Below are 24622 nucleotides of genomic sequence, written 5' to 3'. Positions count from 1 at the left end.
AAATAAAACTGCCTTTTTAACTGTAACATGCATATGTTATAGTCCTTTACACAATAGCCATGATATTTAATCTATACAGTGGCTCTCAAAAGTATTCACCCCCCCTTGGACTTTTCCACATTTTATTGTGTTACAACATGGAATCAAAATGGATTTAATTAGTTTTTGCCACTGATCAACACAAAAAAGTCCATAATTTCAAAGTGAAAAATAAAACCTAGAAATTGTTCTAAATTAATTACAAATATAAAACAGAAAATAATTGATTGCATAAGTATTCACCCCCTTTGCTATGACACACCTAAATAAGCTCTGGTACAACCAATTGTCTTTAGAAGTCACATAATTAGTTGAATGGAGTCCACCTGTGTGCAATTAAGGTGTTTCACATGATTTCAGATTAAATACACCTGTTTCTGGGAGGTCCCACAGTTGGTAGTACATTTCCTAACAAAAAACTACATCATGAAGACGAAGGAACATTCAAAGCAAATCCGGAATAAGGTTCTTCAAAAGCACCAATCAGGGGTAGGATATAAGAACATTTACAAGGCATTGAATATCCCCCAGAGCACAGTAAAGTCCATTATTAAGAAATGGAGAGAATATGGCACAACTGTGAATCTGTCTAGAACAGGCCGTCCTCAAAAACTGAGTATCCAGGCGAGAAGGGCACTAGTCAGGGAGGCCACCAAGAGGCCTATGGCAACTCAAAAGGAGTTACAGTCTTCCACGGCTGAGCTGGGAGACACTGTGCATATGGCAACAATAGCCCGGGTGCTTCACAAAACTGGCCTTTATGGGAGAGTGGCAAAAAGAAAGCCATTGTTGAAAAGAAACTCACATCAAATCTTGGCTAGAGTTTGCCAGAAGGCATGTGGGAGACTGAGACAAAGTGGAAGAAGATTCTATGGTCTGATGAGACCAAAATAGAGCTTTTTGGCCTCAACGTTAAGCGCTATGTTTGGCGCAAGCCTAACACCGCACATCATCCTGAGAACACCATCCCTACCGTGAAGCATGGTGGTGGCAGCATCATGCTATGGGGATGCTTCTCTGCGTCAGGGCCTGGAAAGCTCGTGAAGATAGAGGGCAAAATGGATGCAGCAAAGTACAGAGAAATCCTGGAGGAAAACCTGTTGAAGTCTGCAAGACCTGGGACTTGGGAGAATATTCATCTTCCAGCAGGACAATGACCCCAAACATATAGCCAAAGCCACACTGGAGTGGCTTAAAAACAAAAAGGTCCTGGAGTGGCCCAGTCAAAGCCCGGACCTCAATCCAATTGAGAATATGTGGAAAGAGTTGAAAATTGCTGTTCACCAAAGGTCCCCATCCAACTTGACGGAGCTTGAGCAATTTTGCAAAGAATAATGGGCAAAAATTGCAGTGTCCAGATGTGCAAAGCTGGTAGAGACTTATCCAAATAGACTAATGGCTGTAATTGCTGCCAAAGGTGCCTCTACCAAATATTGACTCAAGGGGGTGAATACTTATGCAATCAATTATTTTCTGTTTTATATTTGTAATTAATTTAGAACAATTTGTAGATTTTATTTTTCACTTTGACATGGACTTTTTTGTGTTGATCAGTGGCAAAAACTCCTAATTAAATCAATTTTGATTCCATGTTGTAACACAATAAAATGTGGAAAAGTCCAAGGGGGGTGAATACTTTTGAGAGGCACTGTAACTAAAAAACCTCAGATAGATTTCAATTTATTAAGAAACTAATTCAAGTTATGGATTCATGTAATGAAATGCTTGAGATCTCCCTAGACCTATTTTTTATGAGAAGATTAATCTAAATGGGTTTAATAGTTAAACTTTTACTTATAAACTTACTTTTAAATAAGTAAATAAAAATATGAAAGATGCATGTTTTTTTTTTATTTTAATGGCATTTTCTTCATAGCAATAACTTTAAAAAAAATATGACTGAACACTGTTGTATGAGTTGCAATGGTTTCTGGTAGTCGAGTATAAGAAAACTCAGAATTATTAGTGTTCTCTCAAAATACATTTTCTTCCTTTTAAATAAATCTTTCTGGATTTTAGCTATTTATTTTTCTTCTTTATAACTCCATTGCAATTGGTTCTAAAAAAACATCCCTGCTTCCCTGAATGTTTTCTGTGTCTGCCATAAACACTTAAAACAATCAAATACAGTACATGTTTAACATACATTTCCAGGTATCCCTTGAAAATTATATATATATATATATATATATATATATATATATATATATATATATATATATATATATATATATATATATATATATAGTAATTAAATATATATTTCAAGGGTTCTATCCTGGTTAAATAAATACATTAAATACAAAATGTATGTGTCTTTTCATAAAAAAAAGTGACAGTAAACCATATTAGGTATAATTTACTGGAATTAATCATGTACAGTACATGCAGGTTAATGTTTGGAATTTCAGCAATTTTAACCAGGTTTGAATATTTGTTTACTGAATAGTGATGGAATGAAACCAAAAAAAAAAAAAAAGAAAATTGGAGTACCATTAATAAATAGATTTCTACTTATTTGTACCCCCTGATTATTTTGCAAACTAATCAAGCCCTAATAATTAGCTTGGACATAGTCTCATTTAGCTTTCTTGTTAAAATGCTGAAAATGAGAGAAAGGGAATAGTATTTCTTTGTATCTGATTTCTGGCTGTATCTCTTACAACATGTTTATAGGTACACATACCATTCTTTATCTCCATTCTCAAGAAAGTACAAAGGTAGATTTTTTGAGAGGAATACAAAAAAATCCTATTGGCATCAGTGCCATTGTCATCATGAAATGTAATAATGTTTTATATTCAATAGACACCGACTTGGATCCGCATGTCACCTACAAGTACAGGGTAGCTGCTTGGAACAGTTATAGCCAGGGGTTCAGTGATTTCAGCAGCGCCACTACAGAGCAGGACGTGCCTCAAGGTGTAGGCCCACCTAGATGGAGGAAAGTGGACAACAGGGAAGACATTATACAGCTGAACTGGAAGCCTCCTGCACAGCCTAATGGTACACATTACTATAACTCTCAATACTTCAGGCTGAGCTCTTCCTTTTTATTAACAAAAAGTGCTTAAGGCTATATATCTTTTAAGAAATAAATAACATTTTCAGAAGCAGACATGAAACCGAATTACATTCCTGTTAGGTCCTGATGTAACGCATATGCCTTTCCTACGCTCATTAGTTATCAGACTCATACTCTTTCAAAATTTCTCTCAGCTGGGCTCATAACGCTTTCTCTGTGCATTATCTTGACCAGTTCAAAATAAGGGCTCTGTTGTTCTGATTTGGCCATTTACCCCACTGTACAATACAATGACCGTAATCACCAGACCTGGGACAAATATATTTATATTTGAGAGTTAATTTATAAATATTAAATATTTCAAGATTTTGTCGGCACTCAAATATTAATATAAACTAAATAGATGTTCATATAAAACTTCATGTGTTCTGTTTCACATCATTATAACACATTTATAAATATATTTGGAACAGAAATCAAAATATTTGAATATTTATATATACAGTGCCTTGCAAAAGTATTCAGACCCCTGACCAATTCTCTCATATTACTGAATTACAAATGGTACATTGAAATTTCGTTCTGTTTGATATTTTATTTTAAAACACTGAAACTCAAAATCAATTATTGTAAGGCGACATTGGTTTTATGTTGGAAAATATTTTTAAGAAAAAGAAAAAACTGAAATATCTTGCTTGCATAAGTATTCAACCCCTGTGCTGTGGAATCTCCCAGTTTACACCAATGAAAGAAATTGCCCTAACAAGGACACAGTTACCTTACCATTGGCCTCCACCTGTGAACCATTAAAGTTGCTGTCACATTTTCTGGATAAAAACCCCACTGTTGAAGGATCATTGGTCAGGCTGTGAATCTGAAGGAAAATGAAGACCAAAGAACATTCTACAGAAGTTAGAGATAAAGTAATACAAATGCATAGATTAGGGAAAGGGTACAAAATAATATCCAAGTGTTTGGATATCCCAGTGAGCACAGTTGGATCAATAATCAGGAAGTGGGACTGGGCATCTTCTTAAAATTGAAGGAAGAATGGATGGAGCAAAATACAGGGAAATACTGCAAGAGAACCTGCTTCAGTCCGCTAAAAAACTGAAGCTTGGGAGGAAATTCACCTTTCAGCAGGACAATGATCCCAAGCACAAGGCCAAAGCAACATTGGAGTGGCTCAAGAACAAAAATCCCATTGAGAATCTGTGGCACTATTTGAAAATTGCGGTCCACAACCGTCGTCCAACCAACCTGAACAACCTGGAGCAAATCTGCCAAGAAGAATGGGCCAAAATCACTCCGACAATGTGTGCAAAGCTGGTACATACTTACCCCAAAAGATTTAAAGCTGTTATTGCAGCGAAAGGTGGCTCTACCAAATATTAATGTGTGGGGGTTGAATACTTATGCAAGCAAGATATTTCAGTTTTTTATTTTTCTTAAAAATATTTCCCAACATAAAACCAATGTCACCTTACAATAATTGATTTTGAGTTTCAGTGTTTTAAAATAAAATATCAAACAGAACAAAATTTCAATGTACCATTTGTAATTCAGTAATGGAGATAATTGGTCAAGGGTCTGAATGCTTTTGCAAGGCACTGTATATGTGTGTATTATATATATATATATATATATATATATATATAATACACACATATATATATATATACACATACACAACAACATTATTTGAAATATTTAATTATTTAAAATCATATCAAATCAATTTGAAATATTTAAGTAAAATCAATATTTATCCCAGGTCTGCTAATCGCAGCATTTTATAAAGAATGATATTCGAGCAGTGGTACTTCCTGTCACTGTCGGTCCATTCCAGTCCAGGAACTTGTTTTAGCCATGTCCTTAATTACTGAATTGAGCAACTGAAGCAAGGTGTTCACCTTAGTAATTTAAGGACCTGGTTGGAACAAGGTCCTGAACTGGAATGGATTGGAAGAACCGCAAGTGACGAGTCAAAAGTATCCTAAATAGTAAATGGTGACAGTCCCAGCAGGTTCTACCCTGGTGTAGGATCCCCACGGGCCCCACATTTGCAAGGTGTTTGGTAGGGACATGTAGCCTTTCCTCAGTGATTATAACCTCTGTATCCTTCAGGAAAGTACAATGAGACGTGGATGTTAACACTGTTCCTTGTGAGCCAGCATGTTATGTTTTTGTTGTTTTACATCAGGCATCATCATTCATTATATTATCCTTCGAGATGGCAGTGAGCGCTTCAGAGGCACAGAGCACAGTTTTACAGACACAGGCGGCATTCAGCCATACCAGGAGTATTTTTATCAGCTGAGAGTTTGCACTGTTGTGGGCTGTACAGACAGCAGTAAGGTGGGTATGTTGGACTTGGTAAGATATTAGTTAAAAATATTGTAGTTCGAAAGAGAATCATCAATTGGAATATGTATTTTATCCTAAGTTAGTGTTTTGTATTTTCCAGTTACATACAATAGTATTTCAACTACAAAAGCAGAAGTAATTTCCTTCAATTTTGTAACTATACCACAATATGTGTAATTACAGTGGAATTAATATCACCCAATGTAATAGAATATTTCCTCCACCTCCAGTCTTAATATACTCACATGACTGGAAATTGCTTTTTCATTACCAAATAAATTTTAAAAAGATCAGTGTTATAAAATATGTGGGTTCCTGTTCTGAAATACTCGTAATTATAAATTATTACAATTACATAAAACATAGACCAGTCTCAGGCTGGGCTAAACTTCAGAAATGTTCAGTATCTTAATACAAAGGGTTGACTCTGTACAGTAATCTAAACCCCTGCGCTATTATTATTTTAAAGACATGGCATATCCTTTTAAATTTATTGTTGGATTAACAAATCTGTATAAAATATGTCACTTTACATAATTGTAATGCCTGCTTTATCACTTAGCTGCCTTTAAAATGATTCATTTCGGGCAAGCCTTCGGGGACCATGACTGTTGTAAGACAACCGTCCTTTATGTTGATTCAAGCCATTTCATTATTAGAAAAAAAAGACAAAAAACTTTGATATCAATTTTACTATAAAATTTATATTTACTTTACTTTTCAATGGAATGGATGTTGTGTGTATCCTTCTAGGAGAGATAATCAGGGATTTTAATATTAAGGATTGCTGTTACTTCCTGGCACCTTATCACTGTCTGGTCCAGTTGCAATTGAAATCTGTGACCTACAATACATATTGTAAAGTGTGTTTAGTCCATACAGTAGTGTTATACTTTAAAATCCTACATATGCTGAAATAAGCAAGTGAATAAAGATCTTCAGTGCATCAGAAAGGAGTGGCAGTAAAACTGTTGTAAGTTACAGGTAGGGAAATATAGATTTGGTAATCAATCATTCCATATTTTAACCCTTTAAACAAAGAAGTATGGCAATGCCTACAACAGTGGTAACTTGTGGCTTTTTAAAACCTGTTCTACCAAAATAATGCACGATCAACGTGCATTGAAACCATTGAGATTGCCATTCACAACACGTGATGATCATGAATTATTTAGGCTGTGTGAATAGTCTTGGTCCATTCCAATTAGGTGTTAATTATTTTATAAAACATCCTGGGTTTAATTAAACAATTAAAGACCTGGTTAGAACAAAGCTTTTGACTAATTAATTAAATAATTAAGAACCTGGTTGGAACAAGGCCCTGGACTTGAAAGAACTGAAAGTCACAACTGAGTACCACTAGCCTTGGTATTGGCTTTGCTTAAATGTGTTATTGCTTGCACATTTTAACTGCTCTTTTTGGTTTGTATTACAGGACATACAGATTGATTTAAGTTTTGCAGACTTTCATAAATGTCACCCCCTCTAGAAATACATCTCGTCTTACAAGGCCTTTTTGGTGAATTGCTTTAATGAATCAGCGAATATTTATTTTTCCCATAGATTCCAATAACTAAAGTGGTACAACCCTTAAGCAGGACACAGTCTCCCCCAAGAAAATCTGAAACCCCAAATATCTTGCCAACAGATACAATTATCAGACAACCCAGGATTTTCACCATCAACCCTCAGGAAATCATGCTTTAGCTCTAACCTGCTGCCTCATCCCATGGAGGAAAGGCCTGATTTAATATTACTAGACACTCTGTGAGAGTACAGAGTAGCTCAGCAAGAAAGATGGTTGCCTCAGGCTCAAGTGATGTATCTAAGGTTCACTACCATCCAAGAAAAGCTTAACTGGGTCTCGCAGCCCTTCTTAATAGTCTGCCACTCTTGAAGACAACAGTTTAAACCACTAGTGACATTCTATTAGAGCAGGATATCCAAACCTCTATTACAGCAAATTGCTCTGTAATTCTTTTTGTCTTTAGGTAGTTGCAGTGACTGTCCAGGGAGTCCCAGAGAATGTCCATCCACCAACAGTCACAGCGCTAGGTCCTACAGATTTGCAGCTGAGCTGGAGAGTACCTGCTAAACCAAATGGTATTATCAAGGAGTACCAGATTATTCAGACAGGGAGAGGGCTTATCTACACAGATGGTGCTGGTAGGATGCAATGCACTGTAACAGGTATGACAGATCTGGGAATTGACAGCCTTTAATTTCAACTAATGAATTGTTTAAAGAGTCATTGCCAATGATTCAAAATAATGTTTCCAGTTTTAATGCATTAAATCAAGTTTGTATGCATGAAACTGTTCTAGACAGTTCTTTGCTTTGTGAATATGGCCATCAGTTATTCTCTGAGAATCTCTGTCAGCTTTTGATTATGCGTATCCATTAATAAAAATGAATATAAACTGTTAATGTTACATGTTTCACTTATAATTCTTTAAAACCACTACTCATGTTTTGACTTCTCTAAAGTATGTTACTTCACAATTCTACAAACCATTATATCAGAGGCCAAATTCATCATAAACTATGTTTTGTTTAAGCTCATCTAGTTAAAAAGTTACCTTTTTTTCAGCTGATTGAAAGTGATTCCCATAAATTAAATGTTCCATCTTTGCAAATCAATAAATAGGTTAAAAAATGTATAAATACCATTATCACACAAACACACATTTGGCAATGTAAATAAAAAGCCTGAAGTTTATTGTGCCACTATAGCTCTTCTGTGGCGCTAAATCAAAATGGGGTGACATGGCTTGTGCCTTTGTGTTCCCTCCTATCACACAGCATTAGACTTCCCCAGTTTTACCCTATGTACCCTTTCAGAGCTGTGCCAGCTGGAAACCACCATATGGTAAGTGACTCGAACCCATGACCTTGCCCCAGTGCTCTAATTCCTGAGATAATCCTCCAAGTAATATGAAATAATTTATGAGAAAAAAAATTAAGCCTACTGCCTCCTTTCACAACTGATGATTTGAATAATTACTGTATTAAGATGAAACAACAGCTCTCATGCCATAGCTTACTTATTACAAAGATGGACACATAAGGCACTTTGGTATTCTCATTCTATTTATGTATGCATAGTATTTCTGGAAGCTCTCCAATGACTACATTTATACCTGATTCCTGTAATGAACAACTGCCCTGCCTATTACTTTTTTCCCTGCTGTTGCTTTGATTTGTGGGACTTTGATGCAGTTCATTTTATCAGCTCGTAGTGCACAGTACAAACATTCTTGGAGAGATGCCAACAGTGATGCAGGAATATTGGGAATGTTTGGCTTTTAGATAGCTACTTTGCTTGACTCATTTTGTGTAATTTACTCTTAAGATTTTATTTTAATAACAACTATTCTTAAAAAAAAAAAAGTACCAGTGATGTGACTTGAGGTAAAGTGTTTGCTCACAGTACACTTAAATTATAGTCTTAATGTTTGGTACACAGTTGATAACTACCATTCGTTTTCAGACAGTGTCTTTACAGTTGGTGCACTGATGTATTCTATGATTCTCTCAATAATATTCCATTACAGGTATAAATTAACCAATTCACTGCCCCATTTTTTTTTTATTTTCAAGAGATGGGATGGATATAAGTAAAATATTTGGATGAAGAACCAAACATGTGCACTCCAAGCATTTTGTAATAATTGTTTTTGTTTTTTAAATGCATTAAAAAAATGTCCTACATTTCATTATATGAATTATACAACTGAAGGTGTATAGACAACACTAGCTTTTTTTTACGAGGGTCATGACATCACACAATCTCTGCTTAAGAAAGCCAAGAGACACAGTTTTTGACTGACCCAAATCTTGCCGTGTGACTGGTTACAAGTAATTTTGCTGTCTCCTGCTTCAGACCTATCCACCGGTTAAACACAGCACTCCACAACAGAGGATATGTGGCATCCTTAGCTTGGCTATCCTTAATAAACAAATAAGAAAAAATAAATTAATGTGTGTATTTTGCCTTTGAATATTCAGTTCGAGCTCACCCTAGAACTGTATCATCCATATTAAGGCAGAGAACAAAGTTATGGAAACTTATTATTAATAGTTTTAAACTGCTACTGTAGCCCTGAGGGGGTTAAGAACAAAAAAGAAAAAAGATAAATTAGCATTTTGCATGAAGTACTGTATGAGCTGAAATAATTGCTCTGGTTTGCTGATTCTAAATTAATTATATACCATAACTCATTTTTGGAACATAGATAAATGTGTTTCATGGTGCACTAAATGTGTACTTACATTTTAATCTGGCTATTGCAAATATTTAATTTGAAAACAGAAACCAAAAACCTTTTATTGTATCACAAACCATTATAAAAAAGAACAGGATTTACAAATATAATGGAATAGTAAAAGCTATTTTTTCTATAGTTTTGTAGTTATCATTCAGAATCTATCCATCCAGAATCTATAATCTATCTTCCTGTCCGTTGATTCATTTTGTACATTTTGTAAATTTTGTTAGATTTTTAAAAGGATAGTCACTTTCACTGAAACGTGAGCTAGTATGAAAGACCTGATACATTAAAGGTGTATTTATATTACCTGAATTAAATGCATTACTTATACACTTACCTTGATCCATTGAAATGACTTAGTATGAAATATGTGTTAGACAGTTAAAGAGCAGAGTGTTAATTGCTTGTTAGTCTAGTAATTGTATGAATGTATAAAAGATTTGTCTCCACTTGCCCCAGGACCTCACTGGAAACGAGACTTTGGTCAGGGAAATTCCATGGTGATTTTTTAAAATAATAGTAATAAAAAATTACTTTGTGAAAATGAGTCAAGGTTACGGCAGGACTTTTGGTTAATAGATGCATAACATACAGTGGGCATTCATATGTTAGAAGATTTTCATGCAGTACAAACGCTTGGTAATCTGTGGGTTACAATATCATAAAGTGAAATAGTCTTTCTTTTTTTGTTGTTCTGCTAGATAAGCCATTTTACTAAATTGTAGCATGGAACCTTCTCACATATAAAACCTGTTTTATTTTCTTTGTAGCTTGCCAGGTGATCACTATTACTAGCAGCACTAAATGACTTATACCAACCATAAAACAAACCGGACAGTAGGTAGTAAACCTAATAGCCTTTCATTAGTTTATTCTAGCATATATAATTAGCTGAATGATTTGTTTGCACCACTCTCCCATTTGTGATGTCACACTGAAGAGCTCTTACCAGCTTCAGTGTAAAAGGGTCAAGTGGCAGTCATTGAGAGGCCACAAAACCTGTGATGGCCATTCCAGCTGACTCCATTCGTCAAAACAACGTCTACTGCAAATGTTCCTGCTGTGTCAACCTAAACCCTTCTATTGATCTGTTAGTTTGTTGGGCTTCTAAAGGATTTTAAGATTTGTCTATATTGGGGTCCCTTTGATTTCATTTTTTTCTTTTGGGGGGTGCGGAGGGCGGGTGCGATATTTATATAACTAAAGGAATTTCTACTGTTCCCAAAACTACACTTTTTAGATCAGTCTTATCAGCTCCAATAACATTACAATGGATGGGTATAAGACTGTTATTTAGCAATTTGAGCCATTCCAGGTCTTACTGTGGGCTTGATTTAGATTACTCTCAAAGCACAACTAGAAATGGCTTGACTGCTATGAGAGTCTTACTTAGTCATTCCTAGACCGCCCCTTATATTTTTTATATAGTTGTGTTTTCATCGGTGGTTTGAGGACACACTTTTTAACACATTGCCAGTGAATTTATAGGACTGTAATGCATTCACAGGTGCACAATGTTTTTATAAAGTCTAGTGTACTTTATTACAGACATAACCCAAACTTTTGTTTTTCCTCACAGAGTTTGAATTGTCTGTCATAGTTTTTGATTATGTCACAATAGGCCCATGGGGCACTTAGAGCCGGTTTCAGGAGGCTGAACTATATGGATGAAGCCTCTAATGTTATAAAAAGTCAGAGCTGTTCTTGGATATGGAACTTTAAGAAAGGGATTGTTACCACTTTGCTGATGTTTAATTAGATTTGAGCTTGGGAAACATGATCCTGTAAAATGCTTTGGGTAGTCTTTGAGCACGCTCATGATGTGTAATCCAGAAATCGCTTAATAATCCTCTCAAGACAAAAAAAGCATTAAGTAATTGAAGACAGGAAGTCCTCACTTAATTATTTAGAAGTGTTATCAATGCTTTAAGTAAACTGAAGCATTTTCTGCTATCTCTGAGTTAAATACCTCTGGGGACTCGGGGCAGCAGCCATCATCTTCTCATATTCTCTAATGCAAACAGTAAATGGCAGCTTGTCAATAAAATACCTTTTTATATAATTTATTACTGAACACTTCTACACTCCTGTACAGAACAATTTGGATGACAGTTATGGCATTGTTTCACTTTGTGTTACCAGTACTTTACAAATGGACCTGCTAATACTCCAAGGGGTGAATGTTAAAATGATTAAGATTTTTGAGGTTCTGAGTTCTAAAGCAGGCTAAGAGTGCCCCCTTCAGCCAAGGTACATTTATTCTCACAAAAACAATGTTCTCTAAAAAATACTTAATAGGATAATGCAACTTTCTTACAGGAAAGGCAATATCAATATAAACTCTGACCTGGAATGCTCTGTTTTATGAATTAGTTTGGTAATCAGTTATGATAAAAACTGGATATTTATTTTACCCTGAGACAGAAACTGTTATGACATGCTGGATGACCACAACAATTATCTGCACTGGAAAAACAGGTGATCCAACAAAGATATAATAGGTTTTGGATTAATTTGACCTGGCTTTGATTTTAATTACCGTTATATAATTTATGCAGCCACTCCCTTACTCCGGTGAAAATCTACATATTGATTCAGTTTACCAATTTGTAGCCTAACATTCCCATGTGTGAACACCAAAATTTGATGTGCCAACAAATGAACAATACTAATACTGTAAAGTCAAACATATGATATCAAAATATATTATTATATCATGCATAGAACATCTTGGATCATTTTTGTTTTGTTTTTGTGGAAGATGTAACTAGAAAGAAAAAGGCTTTCACACAACATTTCCAGTATATATACTTTCTATACACAACCTTGCAAAAATTAATACATAGATGCTCTCTAAATTAAAAAGAAAATACTGGGCTAGACTGAAGATGTGAACTGAAAATCCTTTGCTATAAGTCAACAAGATTTCAAAATTCCCACAGAACAATTCAATAAAACCATTACCAATGGTCTGTAATATTATTTAAATGTCAGACCTCCATTGTGGCTTTATTGGTCTTTTCACCTTGGCTAATTCAGTGTCAGGCAGTCAGTAAACTTGTATATTTCAAAATGAATTTAAAAGAACTAAAATATTTTGAAATTGTATTATGATTATTATTATTATAAAAAAAATAATAATAAAAATATATTAATTAAAATAATATTCATGTTGCTATTCGTAATAAGCAAAAACTATAAAGGTCAGTTAGAGTCCTGTATAACAGCTTCCTTCCCTGATGTTTTAATTGTCCTTTATTTAAAAAAAAAAGGTTATATTAATATAAAAACATGTGTAACACAAAAATAGTACTTTCTAAAATATGTATTGGTTTCTCTCTCTCTCTCTCTCTCTCTCTCTCTCTCTCTCTCTCTCTCTCTCTCTCTCTATAATTTGTTTTTATTTAAACATTTTGTCAATTTAAAAATAGTGATGTCTGATACCTGTGGGTTATACTCATGGTTTGATATGCTTAAGATTATTTTTTTTTTTTACACCAAAGTGTGTATGTGTATATATATATATATATATATATATATATATATATATATATATATATATATATATATATATCAGTACAAAATATATGCAGTAATATCACATAAAATGTATCCTGTATCAAATATTACAATTTCAAAACACACACACACACTACTTACTATTCCAATTAAATGCAAACTCGTGAGCAGTAAAATAAATGTTATCCCGAGGAAATCCTACAAGACATAATTAAACCACTAACGTAGTTCATCTTTTCTTTTTTGATCTTTTATCATCTATTGATTTCATGGTATCATTTTTAGGAGCAGAGCTTGTTGTGAGTTTTGATTAAGTAGCCCCCATCAAGATAAAGCAGGGATATTGTGCTCTACAATATGCATGATTCATTAGGTAAGAGCTGTCTTTTTGCATTAATGCAGGTCTCCAGCCCCATACTAACTACAGCTTCATGGTAAAGGCCTGCACATCTGCTGGATGCAGTGCAAGTCAGCCATCTATAGGCAGGACTCTGCAAGCAGCTCCTCAAGGTAAGCTGTGGATCTGCCTCTGGGTTTTTCGTTTTCACTGTTTAGAACATTATATATTATATATATTGGAATAGATTTCACATGTTCACATTTCCGAGACACACAGTCTTATTTAAAAGGTCATAATGAAAGGAAGAAAACCTCTGAGAATTTAAAGCATATAACATATATTAGTTTATTTTTCCGTAAGACACTAGAACTATTGAATAAGTTATCCTGATATTATCTTGTTGTGCTCTTAGTTAGTGATGAAAGAGTTAAATGCTGTTTCACACATCCAATAACCCTCCCCCCCCCCAGTAAAAAAAACAAACAGATTGAAGAAATATTTATGGAAGCACTATTGTCTTAATAGCAACGCCACACTGGGACAGATGTCATTGGAGCAGATGTGAGCTCCCCTACAGCTACAGTACAGGCTGTCAGGGCCTTTTCTCAAATGGTTTTCCATGATGACCATGCCAGCTCAGTTTTAATTTGATTTATTTCACATTTATTTAAATAAGAGACCCCACCTGGAATACAAAAATAAAATACAAATTCAAAGCATTACGAGTTACAAAAGTCGAAATAAACACCATAGGCACTGGAATCACTTTAAGCATGTAACAGTGATGTATATTAGAAACACCATAGGCACTGGAATCACTTTAAGCATGTAACAGTGATATATATTTTTCATGGAAATTGAATAGGTTTTTTTTTTGTTTTTTTTACATAATAACACTACTAATTATCACACAGGAAAAATGTAATGTTAACCTATCAAATTGTTCAGTTACAGCATGTATGTAGCCATTAGGTCTTTTTGAATACTGTTCCTTGAGAAAGGAAAACTACAAGACATTAAGGTGTGTCTGTATTCTAGTACTCTACAACTGTCATCCTTTAATATAACATGCTTGGCTAGATTTTTCCCCAAATTTTGTACTTTTACATGTTTTAATTGAACCCTTTTGTTTTATAACACTTAGGAGTGTGGTCTAGCCCTCGCCACGTCGTTGTCAGCTCTGACGTTGTGGAGCTGTACTGGAATGAGCCAAGCACACCAAATGGTATAATATCTCAGTACCGCCTGATCCGGGATGGCATGGCTATTTCCACTGGCGACAGCGGAAACCTGAACTACACAGACACTGGCCTGCAGCCCAACACCAGGTTATATCTTTAACAGATCTTTAACAGGCTATTAGGAGTTGATTATCGATGACACTTAATCCTGTGTGTGTCTTAAGAAATCTTTTGACTTTCCTTGCAAAGGGAAACCTCATTGATACCAAATCATTAAAACTTTTAAAGAAACCATCTGGAAAGCTTCCTAATAACAAACAGTGGTGTCTCTTAAGACTTATTGATTGAGGTCCCTTGCCACTATCTTTTAAGGAGCTTCCAAAGCTTTGAAAACTTGATTAACGTTTGCTGTCATATATTGTAGGAAATGAATGAAGGGTCCCCATTGGTGCATTGCAAATCACTGTATTTAATAATATTGTAGTTAACTAGACACTTTACAGATACAGATCACTATTCTTTAACCTTACTAAACAGTAAACCATGTTTTACTATGGTATTATTTTTTTCATTTAGGTAACTGCAGCTTAATATTGCATTTTTGGGGTTATGTGTTCATGCAATTTTATTTTTATTTTATTGTTAGGTATGCAGTGTCTAATAAAATGTGTTTGACTTATTCTGAATCACCTAAGAAAAACTAGACAGTCAGTTTGGAGTCCAATTTGTCTGTGATCTGAGAGTCACAAAGGCATAAAACAGCATCTAGAATGGTGGCCTCATTATGGTAAATATATATACTGATATATGAAACAGTTAAAGAAGGACAATTCATGCATGATCTGCTGCACTTCATTGATTATTTATAATGCTGCTGATTAGCTGTCACTTACCTAGCAATTGTATAAATTCCTGTAATGACTGAAATATTAACCTTTATCCCCAAGGAAATCTATGTAATGCAGTACTTCTTTTTTTGAAAAAGAATTGTTTATTTTCTGGAAACCTTTGATGGTCAGAAAGCCATGCTACAGACTTTGAGGTAAAATGTATAGGATGAGAATTTCAATTACAAGCAAAATTGACATGGTCTTTTGATAAAATTGCTTTGTTCTTATTAAACCTTTCCTTACCACCATTAGTTATTTGGGTTCCATAGTGGATAGTAATCCCCCCCTAAAATAGCGGATAATATAACATTAGCAGGGTTCAGAAAAAAAATAATATAAAATATCAATAAAGAAAGAATTCCAAATGCTCTGTTCTACTGTGGGACAATCCTATATTATTATTGCTTATAGGCTATCTTACAATTGCATTAGAATGGTAAATATCTTTGATATAGACTTCTTGGCAAAAAACGCTTTTAATAGTTGTCATGACCCATCCTTTTGTATGGATACATGACAGCATTTACAATGTAATCCATAACTTACAGTACAGGGGTAAATGTGCATCACTTAAAATAAGCAGTGCACTGGTGGGGTCTGTCATTTTGAAGACCTATCAATGAGTGTAACTAAAACCATGTGTATTTTTGACAAATGTAATTTGTTTAAATGGTTTACATTAAATGAAATAGAATAGTAGTGACAATAAAAACGAATTGTATTATTAAGATCAAATTGAATTTTTTCAATTCCTTTAATTTGTTTAAAACGTATACAAATAGTTTATTTCAAATATTTATTCCTCCTACTGTATCCTACCATGAAAGTAGTAGCAAGAGCATGCATATTAAGGATCTCTTGAGCAAAAACATACTTTGCAGGATGTAAACAAACTATGTCGTCAATAAGGTCTGTTTTCAGATCAAGTACAGTGTGCAGAAGGCATAAATAGATACCAACGAATTAAAAAAAAAGAGTGGGAAAATGAGCATGGTAAGACATTGCATCTTTAAATTGATTTAAGATAAAGAATCCAACCACAGGGTCTAAAGGAATCATGAGCAGGAAAAATATAAGTCAATTTGAAAGCTTTTATGCTTTAAATAAAAGTGGCTGTGCTCCGAGCACTTAGGTGCTTTACCTCTCAGGCTGCTGAGAGGGTGACTCAGAAATGGGAGTCAGAGTTTATGTAAGTTAGAATTAATAAGAGTGGATGGTATGAGACAACAACACAGTCTCACAAAAACTCACACACACACACACACACACACAAACTAAAGGACCTGCTAAGTTTAATAATAATCAATCAGAGAAATGAAGAATGGAAAGGTGTTTAGCAAAACACTACAGTATATGGGAGGCTGCAAGATTTGATTGTACATTTTTTTTCTTACTATTTACCATTGACATAATCACCTTGCAACAAGATTTCTAAATGGTTTCCAATAAAGAAAAGTAAATACAGTAGTATTTTTTAACTCTCCCTTTTGAAGTATATCTGATTTCTGCATCCCGATATTATAAACCCTATTAAGGGCTCTTTTAATGATGTATTGGATTGGATTTGGAAATATACAATGTACATTGCGTGTCATTAATCACTATAAAATATGAATTAGTATTAGGGATGGCTGCACAGCATGTTGATCCTGTTGGCAAGTTTTTGAATGCTGATCCTGTGAGTGATAATCAGGATAATAATTGTCATTAGAAATAAGCTTTATTTAAATGTGTTTGATAACTAAATGAATATAGTAACTGAGTTAGTGGTGTAACGTTGATTGTACATGCACAATTAAATAATTTCTAATATTGGTAGTTAGTATGCATGGTTTTCCTAATGGAATATAAAAATAAATCTGTAAAAAAAGAAAAAAAAGGAAATTCCAGCTTCTGACAATGTATTTCTGTTGTCAATGTTGATAGGTATGTGTACGTGCTGGAAGCCAGTACAGGCGGAGGGAGCAACAGAAGTGAAAAATATGTGATTCAGACCCCAGTGGCTACTCCAGAGAGAATTCCAGTCCCATATAACATTACAGGAGTTGGACCTCGTTCAGTCTTTGTCGCCTGGACCCCTCCAGGTACAGTAATGTTTACATCTTATCCAAAGTAAGCAAGATCTCAATTTAGTTATAAGTCACAGTGAATTATTCATGTATTGGTGGTCGTTTATTTGAAAACTCCATACTAATAATTTATGGGCAGCGTTTTATGTAATTTAATGGGATGAACATAGTCAAACCACATGCATCACAGAAGAGTGACACATATGGCTGATAGAATCAATTAGTATACAAACTTAAGTGACTGCTTTTCTAACCTATCTGTGATTTAGGGGGAATAGTTTTTAAATGCACACACAATAATGCAGTACTTCTCAGCATTGTGAATTTCAATTTACTCGCTACTAGCTGTTGTTTAGACCGTAAGAGCAGGTAGTAAATTATCAGCCAGAACAGCAGCAGGACCGTGATATATATGCGTAGGCACTTTTTTCCTTTCTTTTTTTTCCCTAAAGATAAGAATAGTAGTGCATAAAGCAGAAAGAGGTGGGAAAGTAAGCAGGATATTTGTGTGTGCTTTAGTTCTATTGTTTAACTTTGATTCTAATTTATAATGAACATGCAAGTATCTATATAATATCTATTAACCAAAATCATTATGTGAGGAAAAATGGAAAGAGCAAACATTAAAAGCACTGCTGGCTTAGGAAATACCTTTGAACCAGAGTAAAATGCTAGAAATCAGTTACAGATAGGAAAGGCAAATCAGTTATGTTCTTTGATGTTCCACAGTGTATTAAAGCATACATATTGAAGTTGCTGAAGTAACCAACATTTTAAAATCCTGATCATAGATAAAATGTATGTAATGCAAAGGTCTCGATATGCCACTTTTTCAAAAGTTGCTTGAACAGCCAAACTGGTAGTCCCCAGATACCATTAATATGAGTTACATTTTATTAAATCAATGCCTGTGTCTTTATTGGATCCCCATATTAGTTTTTACGAAAAAGTGCATTTTATTGTTATTGTATTGCCTATGGTAAAATGTATAATAATAATAATAATAATAATAATAATAATAATAATAATAATAATACTTACTCTTGGGACAGACTTTCGAAAATGTACTTGTTTCAGATGTAAGACTGGTAGTTCAATCTTGGCCAGGGATCAAGCCAATAACCCTCTTCCCCAAATCTAAGATGTCTTTACTGCTGCATGAGTGTTATTAACAATGGTGTTAACATAGTAGCTTTCTTAAATGTTTGGTTACTATATCTTGTCTTCTTAAACAAGGATTTTACAAATAAGTGCAGTATTCCTTGCTAAAATTGTCTATATGTGATAAGTTGAAATACAAACCTTTACATGATAAAATTGATTTGAAAGGTTATATGGTTTTAGGTGGAAAGTGTAAAACTCTAGACTGGGTGATTAGTGGTAAATAATAGAACGTAGGAATCTGTGTGATTGAACATTTTGGCAGGTATATATGATCAAAGCACTGTATCATTTGAATGGGATTTTGTATCTTAGCAAAAGACTACATCTGCTCAGGGATATAACAATGAAGGAAGTTGAATAATTTAAGTTTTTCATTTGTAAAGATAATCAGCCCATTCTGAATACATCTCAGCTTCATAAATGTTAAATAACCTATCAGCCTCCAGTTGTTGTAAATTATGAAACAGAGCAGTGATGGGAATATTAACAAACCAAAAACCGTATTCCTTTGCAAAACCTGGAAATGTGTTATGGCAGCCTGTCAGAGTGTTGTGTGTAACTCTGCTACTAAATAACAATACTGCCATGTGCAGTTAGAATAAATTGGTTCACTTTCTTTTTATGAGGCCTGTGCTTCTGCTTTACACACATATCAGCGGTGGACTAATGAAGGCATGTGACTTCCCAAGTGGCTAATGTTAAAGGCCAAATGTCATCAGATAAAAAGAATGTTCCTCTGTTTCAGAATGAGTGACAATACTATTCTGATTTCAGTATTTCTTTTTTATATTCCTTTTTTCTAGGCTTCTTTATTTTAACATTTTGTATCTTTGAGAATTGTTCAGGTTTAAATCTAAATCTTGTAAATATTCTCAATGCATTTTTGATAAACAAACATAATGTACATTCTAGTGCTTTTTATTATGTTTCAGATTAGATGTGTGCTTTGAACAATGCATAGGAAAACCTATTTCTTGTCAAATAAACTTGCAGCACCAATCCTATCTTGATCCTGTCCTGACATTTTTACATTAACTTTAAGAAACATTAATTTAATAACATGTTTTGAATATAATATGTTTTATTCTCCAGAAAATTGAAATTGATGAATCACTTTATGTATGCATTTATTTAACAATCATTCAAGCTAATTTGTATGTTTTGCTTCCCAGGTTTATATTTTGATGGTTAAAGAATCCATTTGGTACCTTTTTCACACCATTCTACAAAAGAAAACTACATTTTTTCCAACCATCTTATGATCAAACATTGTTTTATATGTTTTTTTCAAAGGAGTGTTTAATACGACCATGCTGTTGGAGTACAATATTCTGCTAAACATTGGAAGTAATCAAGCATTGATCAGAGCAGCAGGGCACAATCAGTTCTTGTTGGTGGAGGGACTCCGCCCATTCACTCAATATGAAATCCGAATACAAGCATGTCAGCAAGGTATGTCATCTAAAGTCTTCTATACATTTTGTGATAAAAGCACTGAAGGCAATGGACAGGATTTTTTAAATACCGTCGGCTCCCATATACTATATGTAAATGTATATTTTATGGCTTCTACACACCAACTGCTACTTCTATATGCTTCACCAACTATAGAAGTCACCTCTGAAATCTGAATTGTAATGAAAATTCACTACTGGTGACCTAGCATGAGTTTTAGTGCAAGAGGCAATTTGAGAACCCACCAAAAAGATGTGATTAACATACCTCACTGTGCCACATGAATTTTAGTACATGTTAAAAATGACATTGTTTAAAAGTACCCATTGTCCAGTTTTGTTTTTCTAATTTGGAATAAATATCCAAATGTTGGACTAGCAATAAAGACACACAGTAACAATGCAACTGTTTTATTTCAAATTTCAAATAAGTTGGGGCAACGAACAAAGCAAATGTACCCTTAAGATATCTTATAAAATTGTAATAGGAATACCAGTATATTACAGCGCAGCTTTCAAGGTTTCAATAGGCTAATATGGTATATTAAAGATTTCACAATTTGACTGTGGCGATATCTGAAATGATACCTGTTTTAGTAAGCTTGGAGAATGCATGCTGGTAAGCCTATTAACATATCTGATTGATGCAGTTACTTAGGCAGCTACAAAATGTAAATGTATTGTTGATATACAATACAGGTAATTCTACAATACAGAGCTTGGCTGTTCTTGTCCATTCCATTACAGGACTTGGTTCCAGCCAGGTGCTTAATTATTCAATTGACTCTGCTATCAAAGTTACAAAGCTCACACTACGCACTACTGGTCAACCAAACACACCGGTTGAAACCAGAAGCTACTGTAAAACAAGTACTGTAAAACAAGTACAATTTTGCCAGTTTATTTATTGCTTATTCTTACTCCGTAGGTTGAAAGTGTAGATCTAATACAGTACACATACATTATCATTGATATGATTCAGAATTACAGATATTTCTAACTTATGAACACCTTCAGTTCCTGGTATGGTTGTAACTATGTGGTTATGTAAGGTGTTTGAATAGCAGCGCTAACTAACCACAGCAGCAAAGATGAATATTTCTTCCATATTAATGCATTATTTCCTATAGATGGCTGTGGCGTTGGTCCGAGGGCATACATAAAGACAGCTGAAGCTCCACCTGAAGATATTAAAGCACCTACAGTTATTGCTTCTGGGTCTTCAGTTGTTGAAGTCCGATGGGCCCCCCCAAGAGAACCCAATGGTGTCATCACTAATTACTTCATACACAGGTAACAAATGGGTAAACAGCCATCCACAACCTACTGTCTGAACGACAGCGTGCTGACTGTACAGATTGTAGATAATTTGATTACTACTACCACAGCTATAAATATCCGATATAAAACTGCAGTATGCATCACTCTTTTTTTTTCTCTAGCCTGGAGTTAAAGACCATTCAAACCAGTTATATGTCGTTTACTTGCAAACAGACAATGAAACATTGTTAGCTTAAGGTTGATGGCAAAGTCTGTGGCTCTGCTGATTAGGCTAACTGCCATCTGTATTTACTGCATAAGAACTTTAGGACTTAAATTATTAGAATTAGGAATCAAAAATTAGGTTGGCGGGTGGGGTATAGTGGAAATGCCTAATTAACATGGAGAAAAAAATAGCATTATGTCGTAATTGAGATGATCCATATATAGGAGCTATACAGTATTTATCAGACATAATAGTGTACAAAACTGCTATTAGGATTTATAGTCTCTGATTGCTTACTTACTAGAGTTTTTTTTTTTTTTTTTTTTAATTGTATGTATATATAGTCAAACCTGCTCATGTGACCACCTGGTCTAAGTGACCACTTTAAATTCCTCCTAGTGATATTTGTGCTTTTATTTAACTGTAATAAGCGACCACCTGTCTAACGCGACCAGCGACCACAATTCTCTTACCCAGCAACGGACTCAAACCTGCATTAAGCACCCTTACACAGGGTTATTGTTATAAGAAAAATATGGTTTTAAATGTACGTCCTAAATTCAAATGAATACGGTAACCATTTTAGCGGTCTTTTATCTGTAATCAATGAAAACAACAGAGAAAACGTGTAGAAACAAAAGGTCCTTCCTAGATGACAGAATTAAAGTTATTAAACTTGTAAAGACAGTAAGTGCCAGAAAAACTGCTGAACAATTCGGCACTAGAAAGACGCAGATACAGCATTTTGAAACAGAAAGAACTAGGGCTTGAAGTTTTAGGTTTTTATTTTTGTTCACATGGCCGTGTTTTGTGCCATTTAAATATCTCAATTAAACTGTTAATTACTAAACAAAGTCGCTTCTTTTTACCTTGATGTCCTGATTGACTTGCTGATTCTGTTTCACCTTCTTCATTATTCAAACACAAGAGCAAGCAATGACATTAATCACTCCCCCCAGATGCTACTTCAACTTGCATTTCGTTCTCACACTTGTCTGAGAACTAGGTATCTTCCAATGTGTCAGTTTCGTGTTGTGTTGTTCTTTCCCACTAATTTAACAGAATGTTCTCATAATTAGGATGTAGGGGCTTAAGACTTAAAGGCAAACCGTTAAAAGGAAAATAAACACCAAAAAATTCAAGCCATACTTATAAGAGTATGAAAACAATGTGTGCGGTAATCCAAAAAGATCTTAGATCAGGCATTGAAATTTGCAAAGGATTTAAAACATTTTGTGTGACCTGAGAAAGGCAAGCATTCATTACTTTCACAAAATAATTTGTTTTGTAAATGCAACCATGAGTAAACTAAAATAAGAGGATAGATAGCATCTCGCTTTGTTTCAGTTTGGCAAAATTCCATTTAAAGATCGATCATAAAGATCGTTGGTAACTAAATCTACTACGGCGTTTCCCTTGTCTGTTGAAATAAAAAAATATATAGAGAGAAAATTAAATTCTAAATTCTGAAATGTATTATCAATAACAGTCGGCGAAATTCAGTGCTTAGCCGGCATATTAACAACCCGCCTCTGCTCACGAATGATTGGACAGCTGTCAGATCTTTCACTTTCCCATTGGCCACTTGCTTGCCAATTTTCATTCAGTGCTTGTGCTTGCTCATGATTGGACAGCTGCATAAAACTCAGATATTTGACTCTCCTATTGGTTAAACTTACTGTCAGTGCCTGCAACTGAAACAGACACAGTTTATGCCCCACCCAGCTAACTTATGTTTGGGCTACCGCAGAGAAAATGCAGATATTCAATTGGTTGATCGTATCGCAGAGGCCCTTCAGGAAAAATATATATATATATGTCGAGTACGTGCAAGCACAGCATAAGCGAGCACCACTGTCAACAGACTGCTGTGACGCTTTTGTTGGAAAACGCATTTAAAGCTTTATTTATTTTCCCACACTACGACCTGCCAGAAATGTGTTCACGACCCATAATTTAAGAACAGCTGCCAAGGGCACGATGGCCTGGCTTTGCGGGCACCACTTTGAGGACCACTGATCTAAATTAATGTTATTAAATTGCATACTACCTTTTGTTCATATTACATCTTCTGGCTTTTACAGTGTGTGTAAGACGTACATAATTACAGGAAAGCATGTCAAATTCATAAGTTATGGGCCATCTTTTAAGAGACCACCTGTGTTAAGAGGCCAGTATTAGACTGTCCCTTGATTGGTCTCTTAATACAGGTTTGACTGTATATATAGTATTTACAGCACAGTACTTATAAAGAAGCTTTACATAGATGTGTTATGCTATAGCGTTATATGATGACGAATGTGTATGTGGGTAGTATCGGAACAAGTATTAAGTGAATGGTCCAAGCCTGTCGATATTACCCATACACTAACGCTTAAAGTTCTATAACTATCTTTATCTACATTTTTTAAATCTATCTTTATTTGTTTTCTATTTATGTGCAACCTTGATTTATTCAATTGTGATTTTCATTGAAAAGAGGATGATAACATTTGAGAAAGAGAATACCTTTAAGTGGCTGAGGTAGGGGCCCGATCATGATGTCACTGTTTTGATGTGACTTTGCAGTTGAATACAATTCCGGGATGTATGATTTTAAAGCAGAGGGTGTCAGCTGTACCGATTTATTGAGAATATAGCACGGCAAAAACTCAACATGATACGGCTGATGTCAGGAATTCGGTTTCTCTATGATGTGTCATGGAATACAGTGGGCAAAACATGCACTCTGAAACATCTTCAGGGGTCTGTACTGTTGGAGCACATTTTTAGTTTTTCGTACTTTACAATTTAATATCTTGACAACATAATGATAAA

General features: G+C 34.6%; 1 protein-coding gene across 1 annotated transcript in view; it reads left to right on the top strand.

Moving 5' to 3' along the window:
• Positions 1 to 24622, top strand: part of ush2a (Usher syndrome 2A (autosomal recessive, mild)) — a 387586-nt gene that overhangs the window by 305242 nt on the left and 57722 nt on the right. The window contains exons 52-59 of the mRNA XM_034017082.3: positions 2848 to 3045; positions 5268 to 5422; positions 7423 to 7621; positions 13624 to 13731; positions 14706 to 14889; positions 17559 to 17716; positions 20159 to 20317; positions 21450 to 21612. Coding sequence (XP_033872973.3) covers positions 2848 to 3045; positions 5268 to 5422; positions 7423 to 7621; positions 13624 to 13731; positions 14706 to 14889; positions 17559 to 17716; positions 20159 to 20317; positions 21450 to 21612 — 1324 coding nt within the window. The remainder of the gene's footprint in view (positions 1 to 2847; positions 3046 to 5267; positions 5423 to 7422; positions 7622 to 13623; positions 13732 to 14705; positions 14890 to 17558; positions 17717 to 20158; positions 20318 to 21449; positions 21613 to 24622) is intronic.

This window comes from Acipenser ruthenus, chromosome 6 (assembly GCF_902713425.1).
Source record: "Acipenser ruthenus chromosome 6, fAciRut3.2 maternal haplotype, whole genome shotgun sequence".
NCBI classification, from domain to species: Eukaryota; Metazoa; Chordata; class Actinopteri; order Acipenseriformes; family Acipenseridae; genus Acipenser; species Acipenser ruthenus.
Note: the sequence above shows the minus strand (reverse complement) of the source record. Positions and strands in the feature narration are given on the sequence as shown.